At 43.3% G+C, this 27,621-nt stretch overlaps 1 protein-coding gene across 3 annotated transcripts in view; it reads left to right on the top strand.

Annotated features, from left to right (window-relative positions):
- The first annotated feature begins 997 nt into the window (after positions 1-997).
- The window catches only part of Cobll1 (cordon-bleu WH2 repeat protein like 1), a 154,315-nt gene continuing 127,691 nt past the window's right edge, over positions 998-27,621 (top strand). For 2 of the 3 annotated variants that reach the window (XM_036186458.1, XM_036186457.1), the window contains exons 1-2: positions 998-1,094; positions 1,639-1,765. In XM_036186458.1, the coding sequence (XP_036042351.1) occupies positions 1,085-1,094; positions 1,639-1,765 (137 nt within the window). In that variant the 5' untranslated portion in view covers positions 998-1,084. Of the gene's footprint in view, positions 1,095-1,442; positions 1,766-27,621 lie in introns of those variants that run through there. The other variant, XM_036186460.1, reaches the window with a different exon arrangement.

Below are 27,621 nucleotides of genomic sequence, written 5' to 3'. Positions count from 1 at the left end.
TGGTAGTACTTTGAATTCCAGAATTCGTTGGTGGTAGTTGCAATGGATGAGGAAGGGAAGAACCTTTAATTAAGCACGGGCTATAAGCACCATTTCATGTGTACTATTAATTTGAATCCTTTCTGTTTTCCTACAGCATGCTCTTGTCGCTTGAAGTATCCAGTTTTTTTTTTTTTTTTTAAATTTAACATTATTTTCTGACGTAAGCGTTTGGACTCATCAATATGACTTACTTTAAATAACTGGCAGGCTTCTAAGAATGAAGACAGGATATGCAAATGTACCTGTTTGTCAGGTGGGAAGGCTCCTCTGAGGAGCAGGCTTGCAGGAACCGAAACTACAAACAAGCAAGCATTGTCTGAGATTCCTTTATTCCCGTGAAACTTCCAAGAGGCCACTAAATCTACGTTCAGTTCTTTCTTAGCTTACAGACTGTCATCACGAGAACGTCCAGTCCTCAAATCACAGCTGTTGGGTGTTTACATCAAGAGAAGCATGCCTGGGAAGACAGAGGACAAGCTTAAACCCGCCACCGATTAGAAAGATCAAGTCAGAGGTGCCATTTACTGGCTAACAACCGCAGGGGTCAGTAAGGTTAAAAAAAAAAAAAAAAAAAAAAAAAAAAAAAAAGTCCTGCACGGGGAAGGTCAGCCTGCAGGTAGTCAATCTGTAGGATTCGGTCCCTACAGCGCTCTGCACTTCTGCAACGGCCCGGGTCCTCCCTCCGGTTTTGCGGGCCAGGTACCCTCCTTGTGCCTTGTCCCCCGCACTGTCCTTCAGGGGTTCGCGGGGCTTCCCAAAGCGACGCGCTGGCGATGGGGACTAGAACGCACCGTCGAGGACTTTCCTCCAGACTAGTCGGCGGTACCTTAAAGCCGCGTTTCTCGCGGCGGCGGCGGCGGCAGGGGGGGTGGTTAGGGGTAAAGGGGAGGAAATTTCTCTTCGCTCTGCGTCCCCGCCCGCCCGCCCTGCCCATCCCCTCTCCGGCTGGCTGCCCTGTTCGCTCCGATGCCGACCTAGTCACCCTCACTTCTGCAGGACGAGCAGCCGAGGCGGCGGCGAGCTCGGGGCTCCGGGCAGGGCCATGGGGCAGGGTGAGTCGGAGCACGGGTGCGGCGGCTGGGGGTTTGCGCGCGCGGGGGTGGGGGGCACTGCCACCTTCCGCCGCGTGCTCGCTCGGGGCGTCCGAGCCAGCGGTCCCGGGGAGGAGCGGTGCTTCGGGCCGGCTGTGCGCGGACGGGACCGGCCGGGTTCCCTGGAGCGGGGAGCGGCTTGGGAAAGCGGGGGCGCTGTGGCCCGCAGCTCCTCGGGGAAACTTTGCTCGAGGTTCTGTTTGTACGCAGCGGGCCGCCGGAGCCCAAGGACTGAAGGCGGGCGTGGCGACAGTCCCGCGCCCAGCCTGCTCCTCCTCCTTCGCAGTCGGGGCCGCCGCGCCGCGCGCCGCCCCTTCGCCGCCAACTGGCTGCGGGGTGCAGCCGGGGCGGGGACCTGGGGCCGGCGTCGCGGCGCCCCCGGGCGGGGACCGGCCCGCAGGTGGAAGCGCCCCGGGGAGGCGGGTCCGCCCCCGGCTGCCGTGGGTCGAGGCGGGCTCTCGGCCGGCTCGCTCCCGCCCTGACCCGCCGGCCTCTCCCACCCCAGCAGTGACGCGCCGCCTCCAAGCCCGAGCCCGCGCAGCGAGCAGCAGCGCGATGGACCGCAGCGCTCCGGATCCCGGACCCCGCAGCGCGCCCCGCACCCCCGCCCCGCAGCCCGCGGGCACCGCAGGGTAAGCAGGGTAGCCACCCCCGCCGGCCGCCGTGACCTCGCGCGCTTAGTCAGCCCGCAGCGCTCTCCCCGAGGGCCGCCTGGCTCCCGGGCCGAGCCACACGCGGCGGGAGACTGCGTCCTCCCGGGTGTCCTCGGAGTTGGGGTTGGGGCTGGGAATGGGGGGGGTTCGGTGGTTTGGGCAGGCTTTCCGACCGGGGTTGCAAAAGGCCAAGCGAATGCCAGGCGTTGGGTGAGGAGTCCCGGAGCAAAAGTGGTAACAAAGGGTTCCTTGTTGAGGCTCCGGAGCCGGGGGACTACACCTGTAAGTGCGCTCCGGTTAAGGAAGGAAAAGTTTCACTGGCCAGGTGCTCAGGCCCAAGCAGAGCAGTCCTGACTGTCAAGGTGACTGCAAGGAAGGGGCTTTCTGAAAGCCCACGGAGGGCGCTGCAAGGTGTGCCAGCTGTCAGCCCAGCTTGACAGTTCCGGGAGCAGGCGGGGTGCTTGCCTCTGACTGGGGGTGTGTGTGTGCCTCTGACCAATTGGTGATGCCAAAACCAAGCGCAAAGTCGCATTGGCAAACAGCTCTATACTATTTTTTTTTTATCGTCACGTGTCTGAGGAGCGATTGGAGGGGAAGGAGGATGTCACATGGTGGGTTAATATTAAATGAAGCATGCTTTCCTGCCAAATAGTCTAGAAATCACTCTGTTAAACGTTTGGGTAAATAGTAGTGAGAACAGGTAGTACTGCAAGGGCTGAGGAGAACTTGAGAGTCACCTTTGTCGTGGTAAACAAACAGTCAAGCTACACAACCCTGTCCTAGCTGAAGACATCCTGCCATGAACCTTCTCATAAGGCACCCCCAATCTCTTTTTTCCTTGTTAATCAGAACGTAGAAATGTCCGAAACAGAGCATGAACATTCCAGAAATAGGAATGGTAAGGAACAGTAGACTTTGTAAGCAATGAATGAGAGTCGTTCAGTTTTGTTTTTTTTTTTTTCTTCTTCCTTTTTTTCTGGTTTAAGAGTGAAGAAGTCATTTTTCCCTGGAACATGACAGGCGTTTCCTTAGGAGCAAGTCACAGCATGTTTATTCATCAGAGGCCATGCGAGCATTGGCAGTTGTCTAGAGGAAGCATGGAAGAATCTCAAGGCAACATGACTAATCTAACAGATATTTAGTGTAATGCTTACGTAGAGGAAACATGCAGTGTATGAATTCGTTCTTTTTTTTTTTTTCTCTCGAAAGTTTGATCCTCTCCTTGCAAATAATATCCCTTTTGCTGTAGCTGTCCACCCTTTTTCCCCCCTTTGGTTTTCTACTGTCTAGATACTGTTGTGTATCCTTCCGTCTTTTCCTTCAGTGTATTGGTAGGATGAGCATAAAACAAAGCCTGGAAATAGAGCTGCAGATTTGTGTAAGTTAATGATGGACCGACTCTCACAAAATAACAGAGGATTGCATTGGTGCCTTTGGAAACTGATTATTTCTCTCAAAATACCCATGTACACGTAATACACTTACAGATGCTTGGGAATCATGATGTTCTTTTAAATAAAATGGGTGAGTTTTAAGTAAAATAAAAATTTAGCTCGCTCTGGGATAAAGAAATACAAAGAGCTTGCTAGTGACAAGCCTAGAGTACTTGAGGTTGTACATTCGAGAACTGGAGGGCTAAACTAATGACTTCTTTAAGAGTCTGCATCTAATTTCTCAGTGAAACATTTTGCTGCTTCTAAAATTTGTTCTTCTCTTATTTTGAGTCAGAGACTCCTTTAGCCCAGGCTGGTATGGAGCTTCATTTATAGTTGGAGGTGACCTCCTGCTTCTGCCTCCCAAGTACTGAGATGACAGGCATGCACAAGCACCCCTCACAGAAGAAAATCTTTTCAATGACCTTTGCCTTCCAAACGTAAGGGAAGACACCCGGAAAAGTGCACCACCACGTGCATTGCAATAAGTAACTGACCGTATCCTTTAAAAAAGTGAGCCCTACCTTCTTCTCCCACTTGTCTTTGCCATGTAATTCCCAGTGCTTGTTATATTTGCTGGCTACTCAGGATTAGCTTTTGCTTTTTCTAAAACACACACACACACACACACACACACACACACACACTCTCTTTTAAAATGGTTTAAATTGTGGAAAAATAAGAGTACTTAGGAGGTGGCAGGGTGCAATTTTAATATGATATAATAGTTGCTTTTGAACGTAGGTTCCTTACTATAGAAGTAATTATATCATGACTCAATAGGCTAATGGCTGGTGAGGCCTGCTTCAGTTCTTATCCGTGGGTATTGTTGCTCAGAAGAGGCCCTCTGTTGTCGGTAATTTTCCAAGGTGTATGCTGTTGTAACAGGTTATTTGAAAGGCAAATCAACACAGCTTCAAGTTTTACAAAGGAGACTGGAGGAAACCCTCTGCTCCAGTTCCTGAGCCAATTAGTAAAACCTGAGGTTGGAGGTGACTGTTGATTGTTTTCACAGATTTGAATAGTCACCTGACCATGGTCAGATAATTAAAAAAAAAAAAATCTATATTTTAACATCATTGGTGTTGAAACATTAACCAAGACCTATAGTTGAGATCCGCCTTTTCTCACAGAGATTCCTAGGTTGGAAACTTGGCCCCCTATATAACGGAATTGGAGGTGGTGCCTTAAAAAGAGATGATGAGGTCATGGGAAGATTAATGGGAGTGGGTTGGCTAGGAGGAGGGAATACTGTTGTCAAGTGAGCCTGGCTGTCTCTGTTTGCCTTTTGCTCCATTTCTTATGGTCTCCTGTTAACAAGCCCTCACCTGCTGACCAGCTAGGGCTGCCTGAGCTCCTGCTGTAGCCTTTACGGCTGGAGCTCAAAACACCTCTTCTCTTCAAGAAGTACCTAGTCAAGGTGTTATTTTATTGTCACATAAGATGAACTTACAGTGCAGTATTTACAGTACAATTGGTTGACGTCCCTCTTCCAATTTTTTATTTTTATTGTGTATTAGCACCCTCAGGGAATAACATTATTTCAGGAAAACAAACTGCTTTGTGGCTTCTCGGCTACTACTTTTTCTTTGAAACAGTCTAAATAACTGTGATACTGCGTATCTAGATAAAACTTGTGGTAGTTTGTTTTCTTCAGTGTTCTCATATGTTTAGCTCACCTTTAGCATGAAACACCTGGGAGAGATGGAGCCATCTGCAGAGGCTCTGTGGCTGCCGGATGGTCGCCACCTGCTGAAAAGCTCTTATCCTGGAGGGGTCTTTCTGGCTCACCTCCTCAGTCCTTCCTCATCTTAGTTCTCCTTCTCAACATTGTGTATAAGTATCCACTCCCTGGTCTTCTGTTGCATGTCTTGTAGGCTTGGCTGTTTGACTTTGAAGAATGCTGCTGAGTTTAGACTTCAAAGCCACTGTATTTCAACAGCTTTGATTTTACTTTGAGATTAAATGTTTATTTGTTTTTCCCATCAGTTTGTTTGTTTTGCCAAGAGCCCTACAAAAGTGGAGGCCACCCGACATCGACATCGAACTCTGGATCTTCCTGCCTCAGCCTCTTGGAAATGCTGCCTTTATGTGTACTGTGATACTAGATTAAAGTTTGCATCTTACGTACGTGTTTTACACACACGCACACCACACACGATTTTAAAGCAGAATTGCAAAAAGCAATTGATTTGAGTTCGGCTCTGGCACTAGTTTCAACAGAGCAGCCTAATAAAACAATGTATCAGAGTAATTGAGCCTTGTAGTTAATTACTGCTTTAAGCTGTAAACGACTAACTGGATAGGCTTTCACCAGTTGCCTGCTGTTTGACTCGGCTGTGGCCAGTAGAGTTGTTTTCTGTAGGTGGTGTGCGGTTGGTCATCTTGGTAGTGAGGGCTTTCAGAATCTCCTCTGATTGTAGGAGCTGTCCAGATCACAAATCTCTGCTCAAATTATAGTCTTTGGAATTCATCTAAATAATTTTCCTTCTGAATATTCCTAGATATCATATAATATGTATCCACGTGTATATGTTTGTTATCTGATCTCTCGTCTATCTGTGCCTAATGTGTAGGTTTTTACATAGATGAAAGTGAGCTGGTTTAATTGGTATTGTAACGTGAAAAATGATAACCATTTGTTAGATTCCTTGGTTGGAAATGCTGGGTTGGTTGCTGTGTCTTTGAAGAGAAGAGCTCTCTTGAGCCACTGATTGAAGAGTTGAAAGGCTTTGGAAGTAAGGGCAGTTACCAAACATGATTTTCCTTTCTACTGTGGATATTCAGTGTTCATAGTTAGAGTTTCCTGTGGTCAGTAATGGGTCCAAAATATCACATAGAACATTCCAGAAAGAAACAGTTTGTCAATGTTAAGTCACATTTATTTCTGAGTAGCATGCTGACATATTGTGCCGTTTGGATTTATTCCATCTTACCAAACCCAAGAGATGACTTTGTTTACCCATGCTCTGCCAGCTGTCTTCACTCATCACTTGGTAGCCATCTTGGCTATCACATCAGCCAACTCAAAGCACAGGAGTGTTTTAGGGTCAAGCTGGGTATATCATGCTTGTCATCCCGGGTCTAGGGAAATTGAGGCAGGATGATTGTCATGAGTTCTAGTCATCCATCCTTGGCTACAGAGTGAAACCTGGTCTCTAGTAGTAGTAGTAGTTGTAGTAGTAGTAGTAGTAGTAGTTGTAGTTGTAGTTGTAGTTGTAGTTGTAGTACTACAAAGCCAGAAATAAATCCTCATTTTACTTAATAATGGTCCCAACGTTCTAGGATTTGTGATTCTGAAAATTCAGATATGCCACAAAGAAATTTAGTGCTTTCTTGAAAGTGCAAGATGATTTAAAAGAGACACATTCACCTCTTGTAACCTTTGGTATAGTAATGTTCCATTTTCTAGATATTATTATTAGCATCTCACTGTTCCTAGTTTTTAGATTAAACTCTCCAAGGTAGGGGTGTGTATAGGGAAACATATAGTATGGCTAGGGTTTAGAAGCAGTTACCGTTTCGGGCATCCATGGGAGCCTTGGAACATGATCCCCACAAAGAAGAGTTTGCTTATTCTCTTGGAGTAAAGTTACCCAGGCTTTGTGTCTTAGTACTCAGTACTGTGGCATTAATCACTGAGAAAAAAAAAAAAGCAACGTGATTGCTGACCTCAGCTTGAGACTTTATCTCCGGAATCATGTGCTTATGCTGGCATTCTTTACTTGCCCAGATAAGTTTTTTTTTTTTTTTTTCTCAAAATGTAAATGTCAAAGTCTTAGTTGACCTTGCTTTGAAGGATCTTACTGTTTTGGTTCTGAAACAAATCTGGACTAGGCAGGGGGTTAACAAACTCACTTTTTACTTTTCACAGCTTGGGAGCAGTGAAGTCAATTGGAAGGCTAGGGAAAATTAAGGAAGAACTTACAGCTTTTTTTCTGCCTCTGTTTGGAAGTGTTATTGGTTCTAAAGTTTGACTATTGAATACTTAGCATAAGTTTCAACATAAGAATCACCCAGGTTAACTTTCAAACCAATGCCCATGCTTCCTCATACACCTAGCTGTTCTGGTTTGATTGGCTTGGTCTAGGCCAAGGGCGTCGTTAGGTTTACAGTGCAGCTAGGTTTGAGAATTATTGTTCAACATCAGCAGCTGATGATGGGATAGAGACACCGCTGTTTTTAAAGAACTAAACTTGATTTCGAGTTCTAAAGATTCTATTCATATTCTGCATAGTATTTTTATTTTTAAAGTTTTTTTCTTTTTTTCTTTTTGAGATAAGGTTTTTCTGTGTAGCTATGGCTGTCCTGGAGTTAGCTCTGTAGACCAGGCTGGTCTTGAACTCACAGAGATCAGCTTGCCTCTGCTTCCCTAGTGCTGGGATTAAAGGCATGCACCACTATTTCCTGCCTTTTCTTTTTGAGAAAGTATATTAACTTCGTCTTATGCTTGCTGAATTAATATATCCATGATTCTAGAACTCTGTGGGTGCAGGAGTATTGGAAGCAAGATCTGCTTCCAAACCTGTCTTTCAACAGTAGGCTTAGCATAACACAGAGTTTACAACTGTGTCATGTATTACATTTGGTGTGATTGATGGCTTATATTTAATGGCTCTAAGTGGTTTTCATTTCAAGTAGTTTGAAAAGTTCATTATCACAGTTCTTTTCAAAACAGTGTCTATATTTTATATATTTAAAAAATACTACACATTCCAATGATTATAAAAGTATGTAACATTTCAAAGGAGATTAAATACTTGGGCTGTGTGTTGAAACCCATAGTAATTTATTAGGAGTAAACTATAGTTTCAAACTCACAATAAAGCTTCTACTCATAGTAAGTGGCAATTCTTTGTTGTATGAAAAGGTGTTTATTTTTGTCATGATGTGGCTGTGAAGTTTATTTACAACAAAATTTCAAAAGTAAGAGAGCTTACCAAGTGAGAAACATGAAATTGTTTAGTAAAACAATGCTCAGTTTCTCCTACAAAATGTTAATTTCCTCTGAGTGAGCTAGCAGGAAACAGAATTAACAATTTTGTAGGATGTATTTACATAGGAGTGCCAACCAAACATCTATATACCCCACCCCACCTCCATCCCCCCAAGACAGAGTTTCCCTGTGTAGCTTGGCTGTCCCAGAACTCACTCTGTAGACCAGGTTGGCCTCTAACTCAGAGATCCACCTGTCTCTGCCTCCCTAGTGCTGGAATTAAAGGCATGCACCACCACTGCCTGGCATCTTATTAAGAGTTTTCATTTAATTTGTCAAATGCTCATTAGTTCTTATTTTCATATGAAACAATTTGTGCCGGGGACACTCGGAAATTGCCTCCTGACTGTAAGTGCTTTGCTGAAGAAATTATCTGTACCCTGTAGAAAAAAAGAAATGTGATATTAGATACAATCGGTGCTTTGGTGCCAACTCAGCGTTCTGTTTATTCTTAGAACTTAAGATACCATACCTACCTCCTGGGTTTGGAGACTGTGGCCTGACAAATTGTGACCTGTAGGTAAAGACAGGCCTCTACTTGTACTTTTCTCCCCTTTTTCCTTTTTAAAATTATAATAAATAATAACCACAACGTCAAATTTACTATCTTAGACATTTGAAAATGTACATTCAGTTGCAAAAAGCATATTCACTTTGCTGTGTGGCCATCACCCCCCCTTCTCCAGACCCATTGTTCTGTTAAAACTGAAAGTTTGTTTTTATTAAACAGTAGCAGTCTGCTTCCCCCTGTCGAGGCACCTGGCAACCATTCTACTTTTTGCCTGGGATTTTGACTTTACTGAGCATCTCTCATAGATGGGATCTGTTGGTCTTCTGTGAGCTGTTCATTTCACGTGGCTTCAGTGTTTACATGTTGTATCATGTACAAATACTTCATCCCTTTGTGTTGGTTAATAATATGTTTGCATGTCAAGAGCCAGTCATCCGTCTGTGGATGCTTGGCTTCTTTCTTATTTTAGTTATTGTGAGTAGTGATGTTGTAAATATGAATGTACCAATAGCACTTAGAGGCCCAGCTTTCAGCCCTTAGATATGTAGTGAGAGGTGGAATTGGTGTCTCATACAGCCTACCTGCCAGCCCTCCTTCCCTCCCTCCTTCAAGGTAGGGCCTCCAGATCGGCCTTGAATTCAAAATTGGCTTCAGCTTCCCGATACTGGGAACATAGATGTGTTGCTACTGTGGCGGCTGTAGTTTTAAATGTATTTCCATTGTTTGGAGATAGGGTCTTGCTCTGTAGCTCTGGCTTGAAACTTGCTATGCAGCCAAAGCTGACACCTGCCTCTGGAATCCTGGGTTTCCAAGCACATGTTGCCCTGCCTAGCTCTTTTCAATTTTTTGAGAAATTTCCATAGTGTTTTCTACAATAGTTATATCATGTATTCATTCACAGTAATGGTAGATAGAGCATCTAATTTCTTTACTGCCTCAACAACTACAATTTTCTGGTTATGCTTCATGCCAGTAGTAACTATCCTGGTGTTCTGACAGTGCATCTCATTCTGGATTTGAGATATATTTATTTCCCTGATGGTTAGTGATGTCAGGTAGCTTTCAGTTCTGAACAATCTTTCGGCTACTTCTCTGTCTTCTTGGGAGAATTATCTGTTCAAGCACTTTGAATGTTTTTTAAAAAAATTTTTCTTGGTTTTATTTTTTGATCCTAGGTATTCTTTGGATATTAATTTCTTGTTCTCTGCCAGTGTTTTTGAGGAGGTGAGTTAGCTGGCACCCATGAGTTTACATATTGTGTTCACACTGCACTTGAGTAGCAGATTATGATCTTGTAGCCTGCAAAGCTAAAAACATTTACATATTTAGATGCTCCTTGGAAAAGTTTACATATTCAGATGCTCCTTGGAAAAGTTAGTTGACTCCTAGCTTAACTTATGAAGTGAGAACATGAAGTATTGATTTTTTTAATTAAAAAAGTATTTACTTTTAAATATTGAACACAAATGTCTGTTGGCTCTAAGTGATTTATACATTCATAAAATAAAATATATATCGAAGATTTTTCAGAATAGTTTTTCTTTTTTCAAATAAAGACTAGGCTTGACCCTTGGCAAATGTATTTGAATTTTAACATTTAGAGAATATTGGATTAATATCCATTGTCTTATATTGGCTGGACTTTTAGACTCCTGAGATGTGGTATGGTTTTCAGAAATAAATGCCTAGGAAGAAACCGACCAAAGGTGGATAGAATTCCTATTTAGTTTTTTTTTTAAATTTATTTTACATTTATATGTATGTATGGTTTGTGTGTGTTTGCCTGTGTGTATGCACATGTGTGCATGGAGTTGGAGGTTCTTCCCTCCACTGTGTGTGTTCCAGGGATCGAACTCACAGTGTTGGCCTTGGTGGCAACCACCTTTTTAGCTGAGCATCTCACCAGCCAGCCCCCATGTAGCTTTTTTGACTCTGTACTTATTTTAGGAGTTAAGTCAAACTGTCTTTATAATTTCCAGCAATTTTTTTTTTATTGTTGTTAAAGATATTTCTTAGCCTTGGGTCTTTTAGTGTTCCAACTTTAGTATGATAGCTATGAGATTTTTTTTTTTTTTCATGACACTGCTTTGCTAAATTTTTTCCCCATCTGCTACAATAAAAACAAACTAAAAGTATGGGAGAATGAAGTTTCCCAGGACTATTTATAAAGGGCCAAGGGGCTCCCGTTTTGCATCCAAGCTCCCTATCTGAAGAATGCCTGCTTTGGAAAAGGCTCTTCAAGCACTGGCTGATCCTCAGGAAATGTAAGGCGTGAACTGGGGATACTGGTTTTTCACAGACTGAATTCACAGTGCTGCCCATCAATTTAAATATTTAGGGATAGATTCCAAACATCTGGAAGCTTGGAAGTGAACTTTGAAGTGTTTTCAAGCGTGCTTTAGGGGGATGGTGGTCCCAGTTTTTGAGACAGTAAGGAATGTAAAGGCAGTTAGATTGACTTGTAGTGTTGAGTGGATTTTAGGTAGCTAATACCACTTTACAAGAACCAAAGTCATTATGGCTTCCAAACAATAATTTGTCTCTAACTCTTTGCAGTCGTGTAGGAAGTGATATTTTGATTCTTCTGATGTCTTTTATGTTAATATGCTTCCTCAGGGGACGAGCTCATAGGTGTATTGTAGGAATTTGATAGAGGAGATGGTGATGCACCACAAATTTGGATCACTTTATCAGCTCTGTTTATTGTATAGAGAATGTGGGGCCCTGTGAAGGCTTTCAACTGTGCGACTGTGAGGTTATGCGAATGAAAGCCCTAGGTATGACCTGAACCCCTCTTTTGGATTTCCATATTTACCCTTGTTCTGTATTGGATTATCAGTTTAAATCAGAGCATAATACTGCATTTTTTCAAAGTATGAAATATAATGACATGCTTATTCTTTATAATTTCCCTAGATTTGTAGAAAATACGTCATTTGGAAATATTTAAAAGAGTGACTATTTTAAAAGAATATTTAAAATAATTCCCTAATTGAGAAAATTTGATTTTTTTGAAAATGATTCAAGTGTTTTAGAGGCAATAATTTGAAGTATTATTGAGTTTGAGTTATAATAGTTTGGGTTCATAATCTAGTTGTGCACAATGACTTTGATTTTGTGTGTAGGTTGACTTTTAAGTGCAAAAATTACTATGGCCTATTGTTATAGTGCTGGCACCATTGTGGAAAAAATTTGTTTTCAGTGTGGTCAAAACTGGCTAAGTTTCTTTTTGCTGTTGCTGTGATAAAATATTCCGACAAAAGGAATGTAAGAAAGAAAAAAGGTTTATTCTGGCTCATGGTCCATAGGTACAGTCCATCATCCATGGTGGAAGTCAAGACTAAAGGAGCCGATGTTTACAGCTAGAAGGCGGAGAGTGATGGATCCATGCTCCGCTCACTCTCCTTTTTACACAGTGCAGGATGTCAGTCTGTGGAACAGCACCCCCTTCCTGGTGCACCTCAGTTAATCAAGACTGTCCCTCAGGCATGCCCAAAGGCTCCTCTTCCAGGGGATTCTACAGTTTATCAAGCTGACAATTGAGATTAGCCATCCAAACACTAAGTAATTGGCTTCCTTTTGATGTGTTTGTGAAACTCAACACCGCTTCCCTTTATGGCCTGATGCCATAGCTTCTGCCTGTGCAGCTAGGCCTATTTCTAAGGAAGTAGTTAAGATGCTCAACCTTAGGTGAGGGATTTATGGCCAGTCCTGGAGGACTTCCATCTGCCTACTCTGTCTTCATGCACACGAGCGAACGAGCACATGGTATTATTTCTGCAGAAACAGAAGTCTGGAAATATTAGATGAGCCCAAAGGGAGCAGTGGGGGCCAGAGCCAGCGTTTTAACAGCTGTTGCAATTGTGTGTCAGTTCAAATATTCTAGAAAAACAGGAAATTGAGCTGCTAATGGGAAAATGACCGGGACCCTTCCATTCTGGGCTCACTGGATGGGCTATAGACCAATCAAATCAACAGTAGTCAGGATAATTATGGGAACCCCTGAGTTTTCTTTCTCACTTGTGAAAAGGGATGAGAGTTACAGCAGAGTGGAGTGTCAGAGAAGCAGCCTGCTGTCCCTGCCTTGTTATTTTATGCTCAGTTGCCACCTGTTGTATCCTTGCCCTAAAAGAATAGAGGCAACCTTAGGAAACCTATCCAAGGTTGCTGTCTATGAGGCTGACATCTGTGTTTTCTGTCCCTTGGCTACTCTCTTTCTCTGCTGTCTGTTCCACAGTGGGAGGGCTGCAAAGTTTCTGGGCAAAGCCTGGCTTGGGAGTGCCTTTGTCCTAGCTCTTGTTCCTGTGTGTCAACTACATCCATCCTACATCCTAAGATGTGCCATTCTACATCCCCAGAGAGTGGTTAGATACTCTGATGTTTGCTGTGCTTCAAGGGGGTGAATCTGAAGATGGCAGAAAAGAATGCCTGTAGGCGAGGAGGGAAGTTTAAAATGTGTATTTTTGTGGACATATGCTATGAGTCTTTATCTTGGTATCAGTGTTTACATGGGGTGCATAAGTGCATGCTTGTGTGTATGCCCATGCTCATGCAGATACATGTGCACATGTGCTTGTGTGGAAGCCAGAGATTGACCTCAGCTGTATTGCTCTAGTGCTCTCCACTTTATTTTATTTATTTATTTATTTATTTTTGCAGTAAAGTCTTCCTCCCTGATCCCAGAGCTCACCAGTTGGCTAGAGTGCTGACCATAGAGCTCTGGGGGATCTGGCTGTCTCTGGTCCCAGCACTAGGGTTACAGTTGTCTATCATATTCACCACTCCCAGCTTGTCATGTGGTTCTGGAGATCTGAACTTAGGTCTTCATGTTTATGTAGCAAGTACTTTCCTCACTGACCCATCTCCGCAGCCCCCAAGCTTCTCCCTTCCTCTCTCCCTCCCTCCCTCCCTCTCTCTCTCTCTTTCTCTCTCTCTCATAGGTTAACTTTACTGTGATACTGTATTCCCTATGAACTGTTTTCCCATCTAGGAAAGTGAGGGCTGTGTCATCACTTCAAAGAAAAATATTTAACACAAAGTGACCTCAAAGAGGAAAGAGACTCATTTTTCCCTTGACATCCTATTTGGGACACACTTTCTCTCCAGTGTATTTCCACCTCCAGTCCACTCTCCTTTACCGTATTTTCCTTTGGAAATGCAGTCTGCTTCGGAAGGTGCAGTGCTCAAAAGAGATTCTCACCTTCCAAGTATGATGTTATGATGTTGTTGAACTGTATAAGGACCCCATTCATACAGAATGCTGAGAAAATGTAGCCCTGAGCTTTGTGAAGACATTAAGAACACATTTCCCGCCTAGAAGTGGTTTGGAATTTATCTGGAGAAGTTTTAAGGGTTTTCAGATCAAATTCGTGATTTCAGGCACATATTTGAAATGCAGCATTTTGGGGTTTGTGTTTTTAGAGACAGAGAAGACTCTGCAAGCTTGAATTGATGGGGAGAAACTGAATATTAATAACAATCATTGACAACTCAAATCCACTCTCTTTTTGTTGGTGTGTCCCCCTGCCTGTTAAGCACATTGAAGTTAAAAGTGGTCAGCTGTAGCTGCTCATGCCTGTAATCCCAGCAGTAAGAAAGACTGGGGCAGGAGAATTTCTGTAACCTCAAAGTGAGCCAGACCTACATATGTAGTTTGAGGTCTACCTGTTGTACTGAGTGAGAGCTTGTCTCCAAAATCAGAGAAAGAGAGAAAGACAAAGACAGAAGGAAAGGGGAGAAGAGGCCAGTCATCCATGGTGGGGTATTTGAAAATCAGATTCGGTCATTGATTGCTTCTTTATAATTACTTTGTAAGCTAAGTGGCCTAGAGACCACAGTTCTGGAATCCCACAGTGTTTGGAATGGTTAGGACACGAAGGAGAAGTAAATCAGTGATATTAATGGTTTGGAAAGGAGAAAGGATACCAGAGGTCTTTTGTTTCACAGACAGGGCCCAAGTGGTGAGTGCATTATAACTTCTGATCTGCCCGCAAGAAGTAATTCAGGCACTTTTGCCATTTCCCTCTCATCGTTCAAGGCATCCGAGAGGTGTTTTGCATTGAACCGGAGGGCCAAGCCCTCCGTGGATTGTAGTGTTACTCATCATGCAGTGTGACGTGGGTGGTGGGTGAGGAGCGTGTCCCAGTTCAGTCACCACAGAGCTGCTGAGCCATTGTGGCTCCAGGGCATTTTCGGGGGATGATGCACAGCCTTGCTGGCTACAGCAGAGCCTTCAGGGAAGTGGAAGGAGGACAAAGGTAGTGTTGCTTGGGAGTCCGGAATGGAGGCCTTTTCCTTAGTTCTAGAGGCCAAACAGTTTCATGCTGCCAAGGAAAAGCTGTTTGGGGTGATAGATGCCTTTAAAGCTCAGAATTTTAAAAGTATAAATCATGTTTATCTTCAAAATAAAATGGTAAACTTTTTGGAATTTGGGTAACAACTCTATATACAATTTGATTTTTTTTAAAATTTGTGTATCAGTTGTGTATATTAGTTTCTTTCCTTTAGCCCTTTGTAATTAGCTAACGTTTTCACACTGTTTACCTCAGAAACCAATTTCAGGGAGTTTTAAAAGGGAGAATAGAATTGTCTTTTATTCTACGTAGGTAACTGAGCAATGTGTCTCTTGCTAAATGCAAATGTCAGGATGATCAGATTTGTACTTGGGATATAGATGAACAAAGGAACAAAGAGCCAAGAACATATATTCAGAGAGTTGATAAATGAAAGAGAGCAGTTTCTGGTGGTGGGGAAAACACACGCTGTGCTAATGCTGGGTTGCCTTGTCTCTAAACAAGCCATCTTTGATCTATGGCCCTGTTATGAAACACTCAAGTAATTTTAGATTATTTAGAATGTATTTATGCATGAGATTGTATACAACCTTTTCAAGAGCAACCTGTATAACTTTGGGGATACAGCAGGCTTCAAATCTGAAATGCCTCCCACAGGCTCATGTTTGGGAAACTTGATTCCCAGCTGGTAGCACTTTTTTGGAAGGATGCTTTGGGACTAGGCTAGCTAAGGTGTGTCACAGGCACTGATGTTTGAGGGCTGTAGCCTGGTGCTACTTTAGACTCCAGCTCCGTTTCATGGTCTTCCAAAATTGGAGCCTCATTTGCAGGGTCTGGCTGCTCTGAAATCCCCCTGGCTTCCCTACCCCCAGGGACTAAGAAAAGCCATGAACCATAGTGAGCTTCTCCTCACAAGTTGCCTCTGTTAGTATTTTGTCACTGATAAGTAAGTGATGTGGGAGTGGGGAGCTCTAATCCGTAGTCAAATTGATAATTATATCAATGTCAATGAGGGTAACTGCAGTGTGTGTATGGGTTGTATCGCTATCTAGCACTTATTTCCCAATAGGTCATCTATTTAAATGCCATGGAATGAAATAACAGCAAGAAAACTCTTTTTAAGCCCCTTTACTGCTGCCATGTAGACTCCCCCCCCCCCCCCCCCCCCCCCCCCCGTGGTGGTGGTGATTGGTATTAACATTAACATCTCTTATGTGGCCCGAACCTGTAATCCCGGCACACGGGAGGCCGTGGCAGGAGGATGACCGTGAAATGGGATCAGATCGGCTTCTGCAGTAGTGGGAGACTGTCTCAAAACCCAACAGCAGAGTGACTTTAAACAAGCATAAGCAAAACAAATCACACATCAAAGCACTCTTAAAATAGCAAAATGATCATTTCTGGCCCCACCTCCAGTCATACCCAGGGGCGTGTGCATGATTATGCCCAACTCTGGTTCTACTCTTTCTTTGGAATCCTGCTGTAGGATACTGTGATTGGAAATTTTCTCAGATACCCACAACCAACATAATTTAAATAGTCTGCAACCCAGTCGTTAATAGAGTCTAGTGCTAGCACACTAACAAAGTTGTCTTTAAAAAAATATCTTTACTTTTTAAAGTGTATATGTGTTTATGCTTATGTACACATATGAGTTCAGGTGCCTTCAGAGAACATCGGGTCTGGAGCTAGAGTTCCAGACTTGAGTCCCCTGCAAGAGCTGTAGGCTCCCTTAACCACTGAGCCATCTCTCTAGCTCCAATAAAGTTGCCTCTGACAGAAACAATATTTTACAGTGAATCAGATGTAAAATTTCAGTCGATGAAGTAACATGAAGATTTTATTTCAGGGTCATGTAGCCTCTTCTCAGTTAATCAAGAACCTGGTGCCCTGCTGGTGGAGGAGCCATGTGTCTCTTCTCAGAGTCAAGAACAAATGTGTGTTTGTATTGTTTTCGTCTTTATCCAGTAATGCTGGTTTGTGCTTTGCTTTAAACTTAGTGGTCCTTAGCAATCACTTCTTTTCTTTATGATGCCCCTTCCCCCCCCCTTTTAGCTTTCTGTTGGCAGATGTTCAGGTTTACTTCTCCCAGCACACCCTACCTACCTTTTGCTACTAAGTGATCACAACAGTATTCTTAATCTCCTGTGAAATAGGAAAACAGGCTGAGGCCATGTTCTCCGCTGCTGCTTTTGTGTAAATATCAGGTTTTAATTCCTTGTCTGCACATTCTCAGACCAACAACTATTAGCTTTTAGATAAGAGTTATTTGAATTTGTGGGAACTTGAGTCATACGTTGATGCTGGGGATGGAAGCAAAGGAATTGCTTATCTAGAAAAGTCAGAGAAACTCCACCGCACTGTGTGCTGGAGCGGTTGGAGTACTGGCACTTCTGTAAGCACTGACTGTAGGCTGTTGCTAAGATGCTGTCTAATGCAGTACTATAAAATCGTCGGTGGGGCTGGAGAGACAGCTCAGCCCTTAAGAGCACTGGCTGCTCTTCCAGAGTTCTGAGTTCAATTCCCAGCACCCACACAGTGGCTCACCACCATCCATAATGAGATCTGGTGCCCTCCTCTGGCCTGCAGGCATACATATAGGTAGAACACTGTATCCATAGTAAATGAATAAATCTTAAAAAAAATTGCTGGTGTAGTTTTCCCATCATTGTTGAGATTCTATCTTAGCTTTGTGGTCCTTATGAGACATATTCATTCTGAGATCAGATGAAACATCCTCACTCTTTAACAAGGGAAAGAGTTCTTAGTGGTGTTTCCATGTTATATTTATGGGACAAAATTAACAGGACACTTAGTGCTGTTCTTAGTTGGGTTTACTATTCATGTTTGAGTCAGGACAGGGAAAGAGCATTTGATTTATAAGTCAGGTTAGGGGTTCTGGAAGTGAAGTAGGCAAGTAGTACCTTTTTCCTTGTGTCAAGGCTGGAAAATCTAAATTGTCAATGCCTTGGCATTTTGGTACAGGACTCCTGTTAGCAGGGGAATTGGCCTGTTGACATAAACTATAGATGGAAACATAAGATAGAATTATGAATGGTCTATTTGTTCTAGTTCTAGAAAAAAGAGACTGAGAATTCAGAGGTGTTATGAAGGCAAGAATGTCAGGCATGGTAATGCAGGCCTATAATCCCAGCACTTTGTAATCTAGAACTCTGGAGGCCCAGGTAGGAGGATCTGAAGGTCCAGGCTACCCTAGACTACATAATGAGATTCTGTCTCAAATAACAAACCTGAAACAACTTCCATCTCCCCAAATTGCCAAACAATTACCTATACTCTTTTCTCTGAGTGGTTACCCCCCCCCCACACACACCTAGATTTAAGGGCTGCTGGTTTTATGTGTGTTTATTTTTGTTTTGTTTTCTACCAAAATAGTATAAAACTGCAAACTATAGTTCATAGAACCAACATTCATCTGTAGTTTTTTCTTCTTTTTTTAAGGCTATTTTGGCAATACATCAGCATTTTATAGTCTCCTAAAGTAAGATGAACTCCTAAACCAGACTTTATCTTTAAAATCATCAACAACAAAACAATAAAACCTTTGAGGGAAGGGTAGGAAGGAAAGGAAGGTGTTGACAGGCGTGGGTATGAGGGTGTATGTGGGGGAGGTGAGAGTAATCGGAATGCATTATATACATGGATGGAATTTTCAGTGAACAAATTGAATTCATTAAAAACAAAACAAAAGCCCTTTGTGAAATGATAACATATGGGCAGGTGATCCTGCAGTCCTTGGTGCATTTAAAAGTGAGTCACATTCTCTCCATTCGGGGCTGCAGCCTACTTACAATTGGCACACTTGGCTCTCTGGCATTTAACAGCAATGGTTTTGGTTTCAGACAAAACTGGTCCATCCAGAAGTCAGATGGCACTTGGCAGGCTGCTGTCGTAGGATGAGCTTGGGCAGAAGAACAGGCGCTGGGTCTCTCTGCATTGTTGCTGGCTGGCTCAGGCACTGTGTGACCCCTGCCTAGTAGAAAAGTCTAGTACCACAGAATCAAACCGGGGAAGTAAGACTAGCGTGTACCAGGCGTGGGATAGGTTTGATAAATGTCAAATACCTGTCCATGTTATTAGAAAGCAGCCCATTGTAATGTTGACATCATCATAGGAAGCCAAGCAGGGACAAGGATGCCCGCTTTTCATTTGCTCTTCCCAGGAAGGAGAGGATGGCATTTGGTGAGGCTTCCTAAATTCGTGGTGCATGTTTTGGCCTGCTGAAGGCAAAAACCTATACTAAATCTTGATGAAATCACCTGCTTGTTCACTGGAAAAAAGTGCCCCCCCCCAAATTAGATTAGGAATGTGATAGTATTCCTGTGAGACCGCCTCAGTGGCATCTGTATGCAAGGAGAGCAAGAGCTTGACACCGTTGTGGCCACAGGTCAAACACCGAAGAGAAAACATTCTTTTTCTAAACTGATCTCCTACCTCTCCCAAACAAGAAACTGAGGCGTGGTACCCCGAGAAGGCCGTGAAATTGTGTCTGTCTAGAGGCCAACCTTAGTTATTGATAAACAGAAGCCCCATGTGACTCCTGAGTCTTTGTTCCCTAAGATGATTGCGGCACTGTTTAATCTTTGAGGGGAGCGTGCACCGCGCTTGTCTCAAGACATTAAAGCTATAACTCTTTCTCCACGCTTGAGTGAAAACCTTAATTGTGCCAGATGTGGTGGTGCGCACCTGTCACCCTAGCTCCGGAGTAGCTTTGGAAGGAGAATACAAGCGTGAGGGGCAAGTCTGGGCGGTTTAGAGCGACCCTGTCTCAGGTGAAAGTGCTGGCTGGCATCATTTGACTAATATATATATATATATGTATATGTATATGTATATGTATATATATATATGTATATGTATATGTATATATGTATATATGTATGTATGTATGTATATATATGTGTATATATGCATACATATGTATATGTATGTATACACACACACACATATACACACACACACACACACACACACACACACACACACGTAGGTCCTGGGTTCAACGGCTGGGTTGGAGAGCCTTTATTGGGACAAATATGGTTAAATGGGTGTTCGACTTTCCTGTCTGTTACGGTTTTACGTTGACCAAAAGCATCTTAGGGAGGAAGGGGTTTATTTGGTTTATGCTTCCGGGCCACTGCTCGTTATGGAGGAAGTGAACTCCAGCAGGAACTGAGGAAGAGTCCACGGGAGAATGGTGCTTCCTCCTCACTTCCGGGCCTGTACTCCACTAGCTTTGTTATGTGGCTTGGGACCACCAGCCTACAGATGGTTCTGTCACAGTGGGCTCCACCTTCCCACTTCAATGGAGACAGTCCCCTGGGATGTGTCTACAGACCCATGTGATTTAGGCAAATGCTGGGAAGGTCCCTCTTCCAGGTGACTCTGGGTTGTGTCAAGTTGACAGGGGAAGTAACTAGGTCAGTGGATTTATATATTAACCTGGATTTTTTTTTAATTCTTTGTTTGTTTGTTTGAACAAGAATATATAACGGGAATTGAGCCTAGGGCCTTGTGCTTGCTGGGCAAGAAGAGCCTGCCACTGAACTTGGTCCTAGACATTTTTAATTTGTTTGAGACAAACGTCTGTATGCCTCCCCCCCTCTTTGTGGGGGCAGGGGTCTAAGAGGAAAGTCTCATTCAAAAGTTCTTGACACTGTATTGGCTTTTTCACAGTAGATGTTATTGGTGTATTCTGGTAGACTCAGCGTTTGAGAGGTATTAAAGAAACAGCAGATTCTGGTAAGTTGACTTTAGTCAGTGTGCTTCACGAGGTAATTTGCCAAGTGGCACACTTTTGACAGCGTCAGAGGCCAAACGAACATTTGTAAAATATTTTTCAAGTAAACGATGACCCCCCCAAGTAAGTGTTTGTGAAGCCAGACTTCCACTTTAAAAGGCGCAGGGTTGAAGTAACTTAGATGAGACTGGGCATGGTGGTACCCACACTATTTATTTATTGTTTTGATGTTTTAATTTTTTTTTTTTAATTTCACATCCCTGCCACAGTTTCTCCTCCTTCCTCTCCTCCCGGTCCCTCCCCTCATCCCTGCTCTGTTCTCACCCCTCAATCCACTCCTCCTGTTCAGGAAAGTGCAGGTCTCCCATGGATATCAACGAAACATGGCATACCAAGTTGCCATAAGACTGAACACCTCCCCATGTATTAAGGTTGGCCAAGGCGACCCAGTATGAGGAGGAGGGTCCCAAAAGCCAGCAGAAGACTTAAGGACAGCCCCTGCTTTCACTGTTATGAGTCCCACAAGAAGACCAAGCTACACAACTGTCTCATATATTCAGAGAGCCTAGGTCAATCCCATGCAGGCTCTGGGGTTGTCGGTTCTGTCTCTGTGCGCCCCTATGAGCCCAGGTTTGTTGATTCTATGGGTTTTCTTGTAATGTCCTTGATCCCTCTGGCTTCTACAATGTTTTCTCCCCATCTCCTGCAGGATTCTCCAAGCTCTGCCTAATGCTTGGCTGTGGCTCTGCATTTTTTCTTCTCCAGTGACAAGTGGACTAGGCACCAACCAGTGAATATAGTGGAATAGCATTAGGCGGCATTGCATTAACATTTTTTTCCTCCAGTCATGTTTGCTTCTGTGCTAGTCCCTGGGTCGTCCAGTCTATGGTTCCTGATGTTCCAGGCAGGTGACAACACATCTTTAATCCCAACACTCGGAAGGCAGAGGCAGGTGGATTTCCGTGAATTCTATATATTGAATTTCAGGACAACCAGGACTACATAGTGAGAACCTGACTCAACCCCACCCCTGAAAACCAAACCAAACCACTACCACCAACAAAAAAAGACAATAGAGTTGACCTGCCCGAGACTGGTCACAGGAGTGATGCCAGCTTACCAGGTGTCATGTTAGCAGCTTGATATATGTTCTGCTGTGTTTAGTGGTAACATCCAGTACTTTTCCTGAAAAGGATTCTGCATCTTGAAGCGGTACTGTGCAGAGTCACCGTGGCAGGTCTTGAAACCAAGCCTGGATGTTACGTGGAACTATCTGCATCTTGGAACTGCTGTACATTCTGCCTTGGAGAAGCACTAGGGTGGCGAGGCCAGAGTGTAGCAGAACTAACCTTAAAGGGGACAAAACACTTCGTTTTAAAATTTAATTTAGTCATTTTTTTATTGTAAAGTTAACATGCATAATCCAGAATATTTAAAGAACTAGTGACTTTAAAAAGAAAAATACTTCTTTTTGCTTTAGGGAGGTAATAATGCAAATAATTGGCATTTTAACATTTCCCTGGTGTATTATAATCTGAACAAATTTACATATTCCATGCAAAAAAAGCTCCAGTGGTCAGATCCTCTATAGAAATACTCTAGAAGCAGTTTTCTTCTCTTACTATATCCTGGGGATAGAGCCACGTTTGTTAAGCAGGATCCTGATGGGAGCCACAGTGAGCAACATTTTACAGATTCATGTATGAAAACACTGGTTTATACCTTCAAGTTCACATTCTTTCCAAAGTAGTTCACAAAACTGTAGATAGAATGAATGCTTCTGGATTGCTTTGTGAGCATTTGGGTTTTTGCATGTATTGTATTCATGTTTTCTCTAAGTTTGTATTGTAAGTTACCTAAAATTCATTTAAAAATTCTTTTTGAAATGTCTGCTTAGCAAGTCCTGTGAGTATTCCTGTGTGATTTGGTGTTATTTTTAACCTTTCACCTCTTGAGCCACTGAACTGTTTCCAGTGAAATCATTAACTGAAAGAGATGTCAGCCTTAGGTTGGGAGAAGGCCATTTTCCAAGCCTAATGCTCTGTAGGACCTGCTTCCAGGCTTAATTCCACAGTAGGAACTGAAAACCATTGCAGCCTTCAGAGGAATCTGTGATCGTCATGGGGGTGAGGTGCCAGGGAAGGGGCATCCTTTGGGGAAATAGAGGCAGTCAGCTATTGGAGGGATTTGAACTAAAGTCTGACTGCATGTCATTGCCTGCTCTCATCAGGGGTTTCGTTTCTTCTGTGGTGGCTTGGTTGGTTCAGTGTTCTTCAAAAGAGGTTCCCACGGTGTAGCTCAAGTGGGCCTCAGCTTGTCCTCTGAGTTCAGGGAGTTCAGATTTGTACCACCAGCCCAGCTCAGATGTGTGCATTGCAGGAGTGCAGCCCAGGTGTCTTAGCAGCCCTGCAGAAGTGTGAACACCTGAGGAGTGTGCCTTACCTGGGGTAGAAGTGTGAGCACCTGAGGAGGTGTGCTTAACTCTGGGGTAGAAGTGTGAACACCTGGGAGAGGAAGTGTGAACACCTGAGGAGGTGTGCCTAACTCTGGGGTAGAAGTGTGAACACCTGAGAAGGCATGCCTAACTCTGGGGTAGAAGTGTGAACACCTGAGAAGGCATGCCTAACTCTGGGGTAGAAGTATGAACACCTGAGAAGGCATGCCTAACTCTGGTGTAGAAGTGTGAACACCTGAGGAGGCGTGCCTAACTCTGGGGTAGAAGTGTGAACACCTGAGGAGGTGTGCCTAACTGGGGTAGAAGTGTGAACACCTGAGGAGGCGTGCCTAACTGTGGTGTACAGGAGCCTGAAAGGCTTAGGGCCGCTCAGGCTCCTTTAAAGAGTGGAGAAGCTGGCTCTGTGTCTAGAAATGGATTTGGGAGTGAGAGAGTTAGTTAGGAAAGGTGTGTGTCCAGCCTGTTTAGCAGGTAGTTTATTTTAAGGATAAGAAATCTTTCTAATCTACTGTTCACTGATTTTTTTTTTTTTTTAATTAACATGTGTTTACTGAAAATGAACCTTTTCAGATACTGGGTTAGGTGTTAGCAGGAACTGCATTGATAATATTACTATAATATGTAGAAATTATATTCATAGAACAAAATCATTTTGGCTGAGAGGAAAAGCTGATTCTGTCTTCTTAATAATGTACACTGTTGGCTGGCAGATGGCTGCAGAGGGAGGTGGGTAGAGTTGCTGGTGCTTAGGCCTGACACCCTGAGGTTCATCCCTGGATCCCACAAGGTGGCAGGAGAGAACCCACTCCTGAAAGAACCTCTTGTGTGTGAACACACACCTGCACTCACACACACACACCTGCGCTCACACACACACACACACACACACACACACACACACACGTATGTACATGCATCTTTAAAAACCTCTGAGAGCATGTAAACAAATATATACACACACACACACACACACACACACACATATATATATATATATATTGAAAATCCAAATCTTTGAAATACCAGTTACTATGAACATCAAATAGTGTTTTTATTTTTCAGTACTGGAGGTATCATGTCTGGTCCATAAGGTATCTGGGCCTTTTGAAGAAGTGTACAGGAATGTAGAGCATGTGAATATGTGTATTCTTCTCTTTCTCCCTGGTCAGAATTCTCCTAAGCTTGGTTTCAAACAGACTCGAGGAAGTTAGCACAGATTTCTCTTGATTCCAAGCCAGTATCAAAACTGCCGTTCTCAGCCTGGGTTTGTAAAGGCAAGTGTGGAGAAAGCTGTCCTCACCACGGAGCACGCATTGCAAGGGCCCCCAAGGTGCCAAAGGGAAAATTCCTGAAGGGAATATTTTGTAACCCAGGAGGACTGAGGTTCATTGCTATGGTAGCAAGAGGCGGTTAACTTCGGCTTGTTCCTCCCCTGCCAGGCCGGCTGGCGCAGTAGGCTTGGGTCACGCTGCCAGTTTGACAGGCAACAGTGACAGCTATTCTTCATTCGAGGAGACTTTGGCAAGTCATCTTCCTTGCCTTAAGCTTGGGACTGATATTCCTAGAGTGACAAGACACACCGGAAGTAGTTGAAGGAGCTCTATGTAAAGAGATGAACTAAAGACAGTACAACTCCTTGAGCACAAGGTCATGTACCGTCTCTAGCTGAGTGGTGGCAGTTTTTGAATAGCTACCACATCATAGGATGTATGCATGATACATACACACTCCCCCTCTCCCCATTTTGTTTTGAGACAGGGTCTCTCTCACTGGCCAGGCAGTCCCCAAATATGCTAGGCTGGCCATAGAACCCCAGGCATTACCCTGTCTTTCACCTCTTGAGCACCGGCATTGCAAGGCTCCTCACCACCGTGCCTGACTTTTCACATGGTTTCTGAGGGTGGAAATAAGTTTCCACAGTTCACAAGGCAAATCTTCTAGGACGTGGATGGGGGCTGAGCTCTCTCCCTAGCCGCAGCTCTCAGTTTCTGCTTAGTAAGTCAGTAGTTGATACTTGGCTGGGGATCATGGGTTCCCAAGTATAAATCAGGCTCTTTTGTAACTCATTAATTCGTGGAATGTGATTCTCTGTAAGCACATTTTTCTAGCCTGTAGCAATCATTAGAAAAGGCTCTACCTGGTAAGATGTAGAGATAATATAAGTACATGTTGTCTATATTAAAAAGCTTTGTTACCTTTTCCTGTAGGAAAGAAAATAAGCAGCCACACAAGTGGATTTTATCATTAGTGATGCTTCCTTTTCAGAAGACTTTGTCTCTGAGCCTGTGACAGTTTTCTCTTACATAAGAACGTTTCCTTGGATTGCTTTTATATCCATCCCATGTACACAGACTGGATCCTACTCACTGGGGTCTGCAACAAGTCAATTTTCACATCTGTAATTAGAAGTTACATGTAATTTATGTATGTAATCCTTACAGATTCTCAGGGGAATGGAGAGTTGGGTGACATGGAGGAGCTGTTTCCTGTCATTGCGCCCCAAGGTGCCGTCCTCATTCGGCCAAAGTTCGTTTCCATGAGTCTGTTTAATTAAAAGTTGTCAGGGCCGTTTCTGAAGGAAGACATGTTTTTATTCTAATCATAGAGCACTTCAAGCACCCCAGCCAGGATACTAGTGGCTCTTGAGCTGGAGAAAGCAGGACTGAGCAGCAGCAGCAAGTCTGGGCCGCGGACCAGAGTGTGTTCAGTTGTTGTCCAGGGTTTGTTTCTGATAAAGTCTCCAAAACTTAATCAGCTTGAAAATGCATCACACATTAGTATTTGGTGACTTCCGAGAATGAGGCCATTTTAAAGATTTTCTGGAACTCCTCAAGTTTCTCGTCAGCGTTTTTGTGTTTTCTGAAAATAGCAGCATTTTGCTGGATGCTTTGAACTCTCTCAAGAAGAAAGACTTGGATATTCCTGAAGTTAGAAAAAAAAAAAAAATTAGGAGGCCAACTAGCTATTCCTCATTGATTTTCTTCTGAGATAACCTTTAAGAAAACCAAGTTGCACTCTAAATGAAAGTTGGTGGGAAAACGGCCTCAGGTTTATAAGTCTGAGTATGCATCAGCTTGCTGAGGAACTGTTTCGTCTTCTGCCTTACATTTCCCTTGTGGGGGACACGGATGCATTTTCTGCCGTCACCAGGATTTCCTAAGTGATTGCAGCTTCTAATTAAGGGGCAATTATATTTTTGTTTTGTGTTTCTTCAGTGGTTTCCTCACACACGTTCACAGGGTAGACGGAGATCTTTTTCATGTTTGCACATTCATCTTTTTATTTGACACCCTCCCCAGTCCCCCCTCCCCGCCCATCAACCCCCACCCCTGCACAACAGGGTCTTACTATGTAGCTCTGGATGACTTGGAACTAGCTATGTAGACCAGGCTGGCCTCAAACTAATAGAGATCTGCCTAAGGCATGAGCTACCATGCCCAGCCTGCTGATAGTTCTAAAATCTTTTACTATGTCAAACCCATTGATTCTGTATGTCCTGTTCTCAATATTTTCCAACCTTAGTGGAAATCATGCAGCTTTGTTTATTGAAACATTTTAGGTTTATTATTATTTTAGAGATATTTCTATTTTCCTTTGTCTTACTTAAAAATACTTATATATGGAAAATATTCCCTTATCTTACATTATTATTAAATATCTGCTAGAAATAAAATGTTTTTTTTTTTTCTTTTCTTTTTTCTTTTTTCCTAGACAGGGTTTCTGTATGTAGCCTTGACTGTGCTGGAACTCACTCTGTAGACCAGACTGGCCCTCGAACTCCCAGAGATCAGCCTGCCTCCGCCTTCCAACTGCTGGGATCAAAGATGTGTGCCACCACCACCCAGCTAATGATTATTTTTTTCTGTTATTTATTTCTTGAATAATTGATTTTTTAGGATTGATTTGAAATGATGCCTTATCATGCATTGAGATTATTTTTGTTTATATGTTTATTGCTGGGCCTTATTCAGTTTTTTCCACCCTTTCCTTCTGCCACAGATATATTACTTGAGGTGTCATACAGTATATTTTGTCTTTATGTAAAAATTAATATTATTATTATGTGCATGATGTGTGTAGGAGCACGCATGCCTGGGTACACAGTGGAGGTCAGAGAACAGCTTCCTGGAGTTGATCCTCACCTTCCACCTTTATGTGGGGCCCAGAGACTGAGCACAAGTCATTAGGCCTACAGGGCAAGCACTTTTATCTACCGAGCCATCTCTCTGGGGCCTCTTAGAGTATGTTGTAATGTAGGGTAGGCTATGTTGAAATGATTAACATCCCTTTGTAAAGTTCCCTTGGCGCTTTTCAGCCATGTTTATTTTTTCCCCCAACATGGATTTAAATTTGGAAGTAAGATTTTTTGGGTTGACTTCAACTTTC

Source organism: Onychomys torridus, chromosome 4 (assembly GCF_903995425.1).
Source record: "Onychomys torridus chromosome 4, mOncTor1.1, whole genome shotgun sequence".
Lineage (NCBI taxonomy): Eukaryota > Metazoa > Chordata > Mammalia > Rodentia > Cricetidae > Onychomys > Onychomys torridus.
The sequence above is the reverse complement of the archived record's forward strand: the minus strand, read 5'-3'. Positions and strand labels throughout refer to the sequence as shown.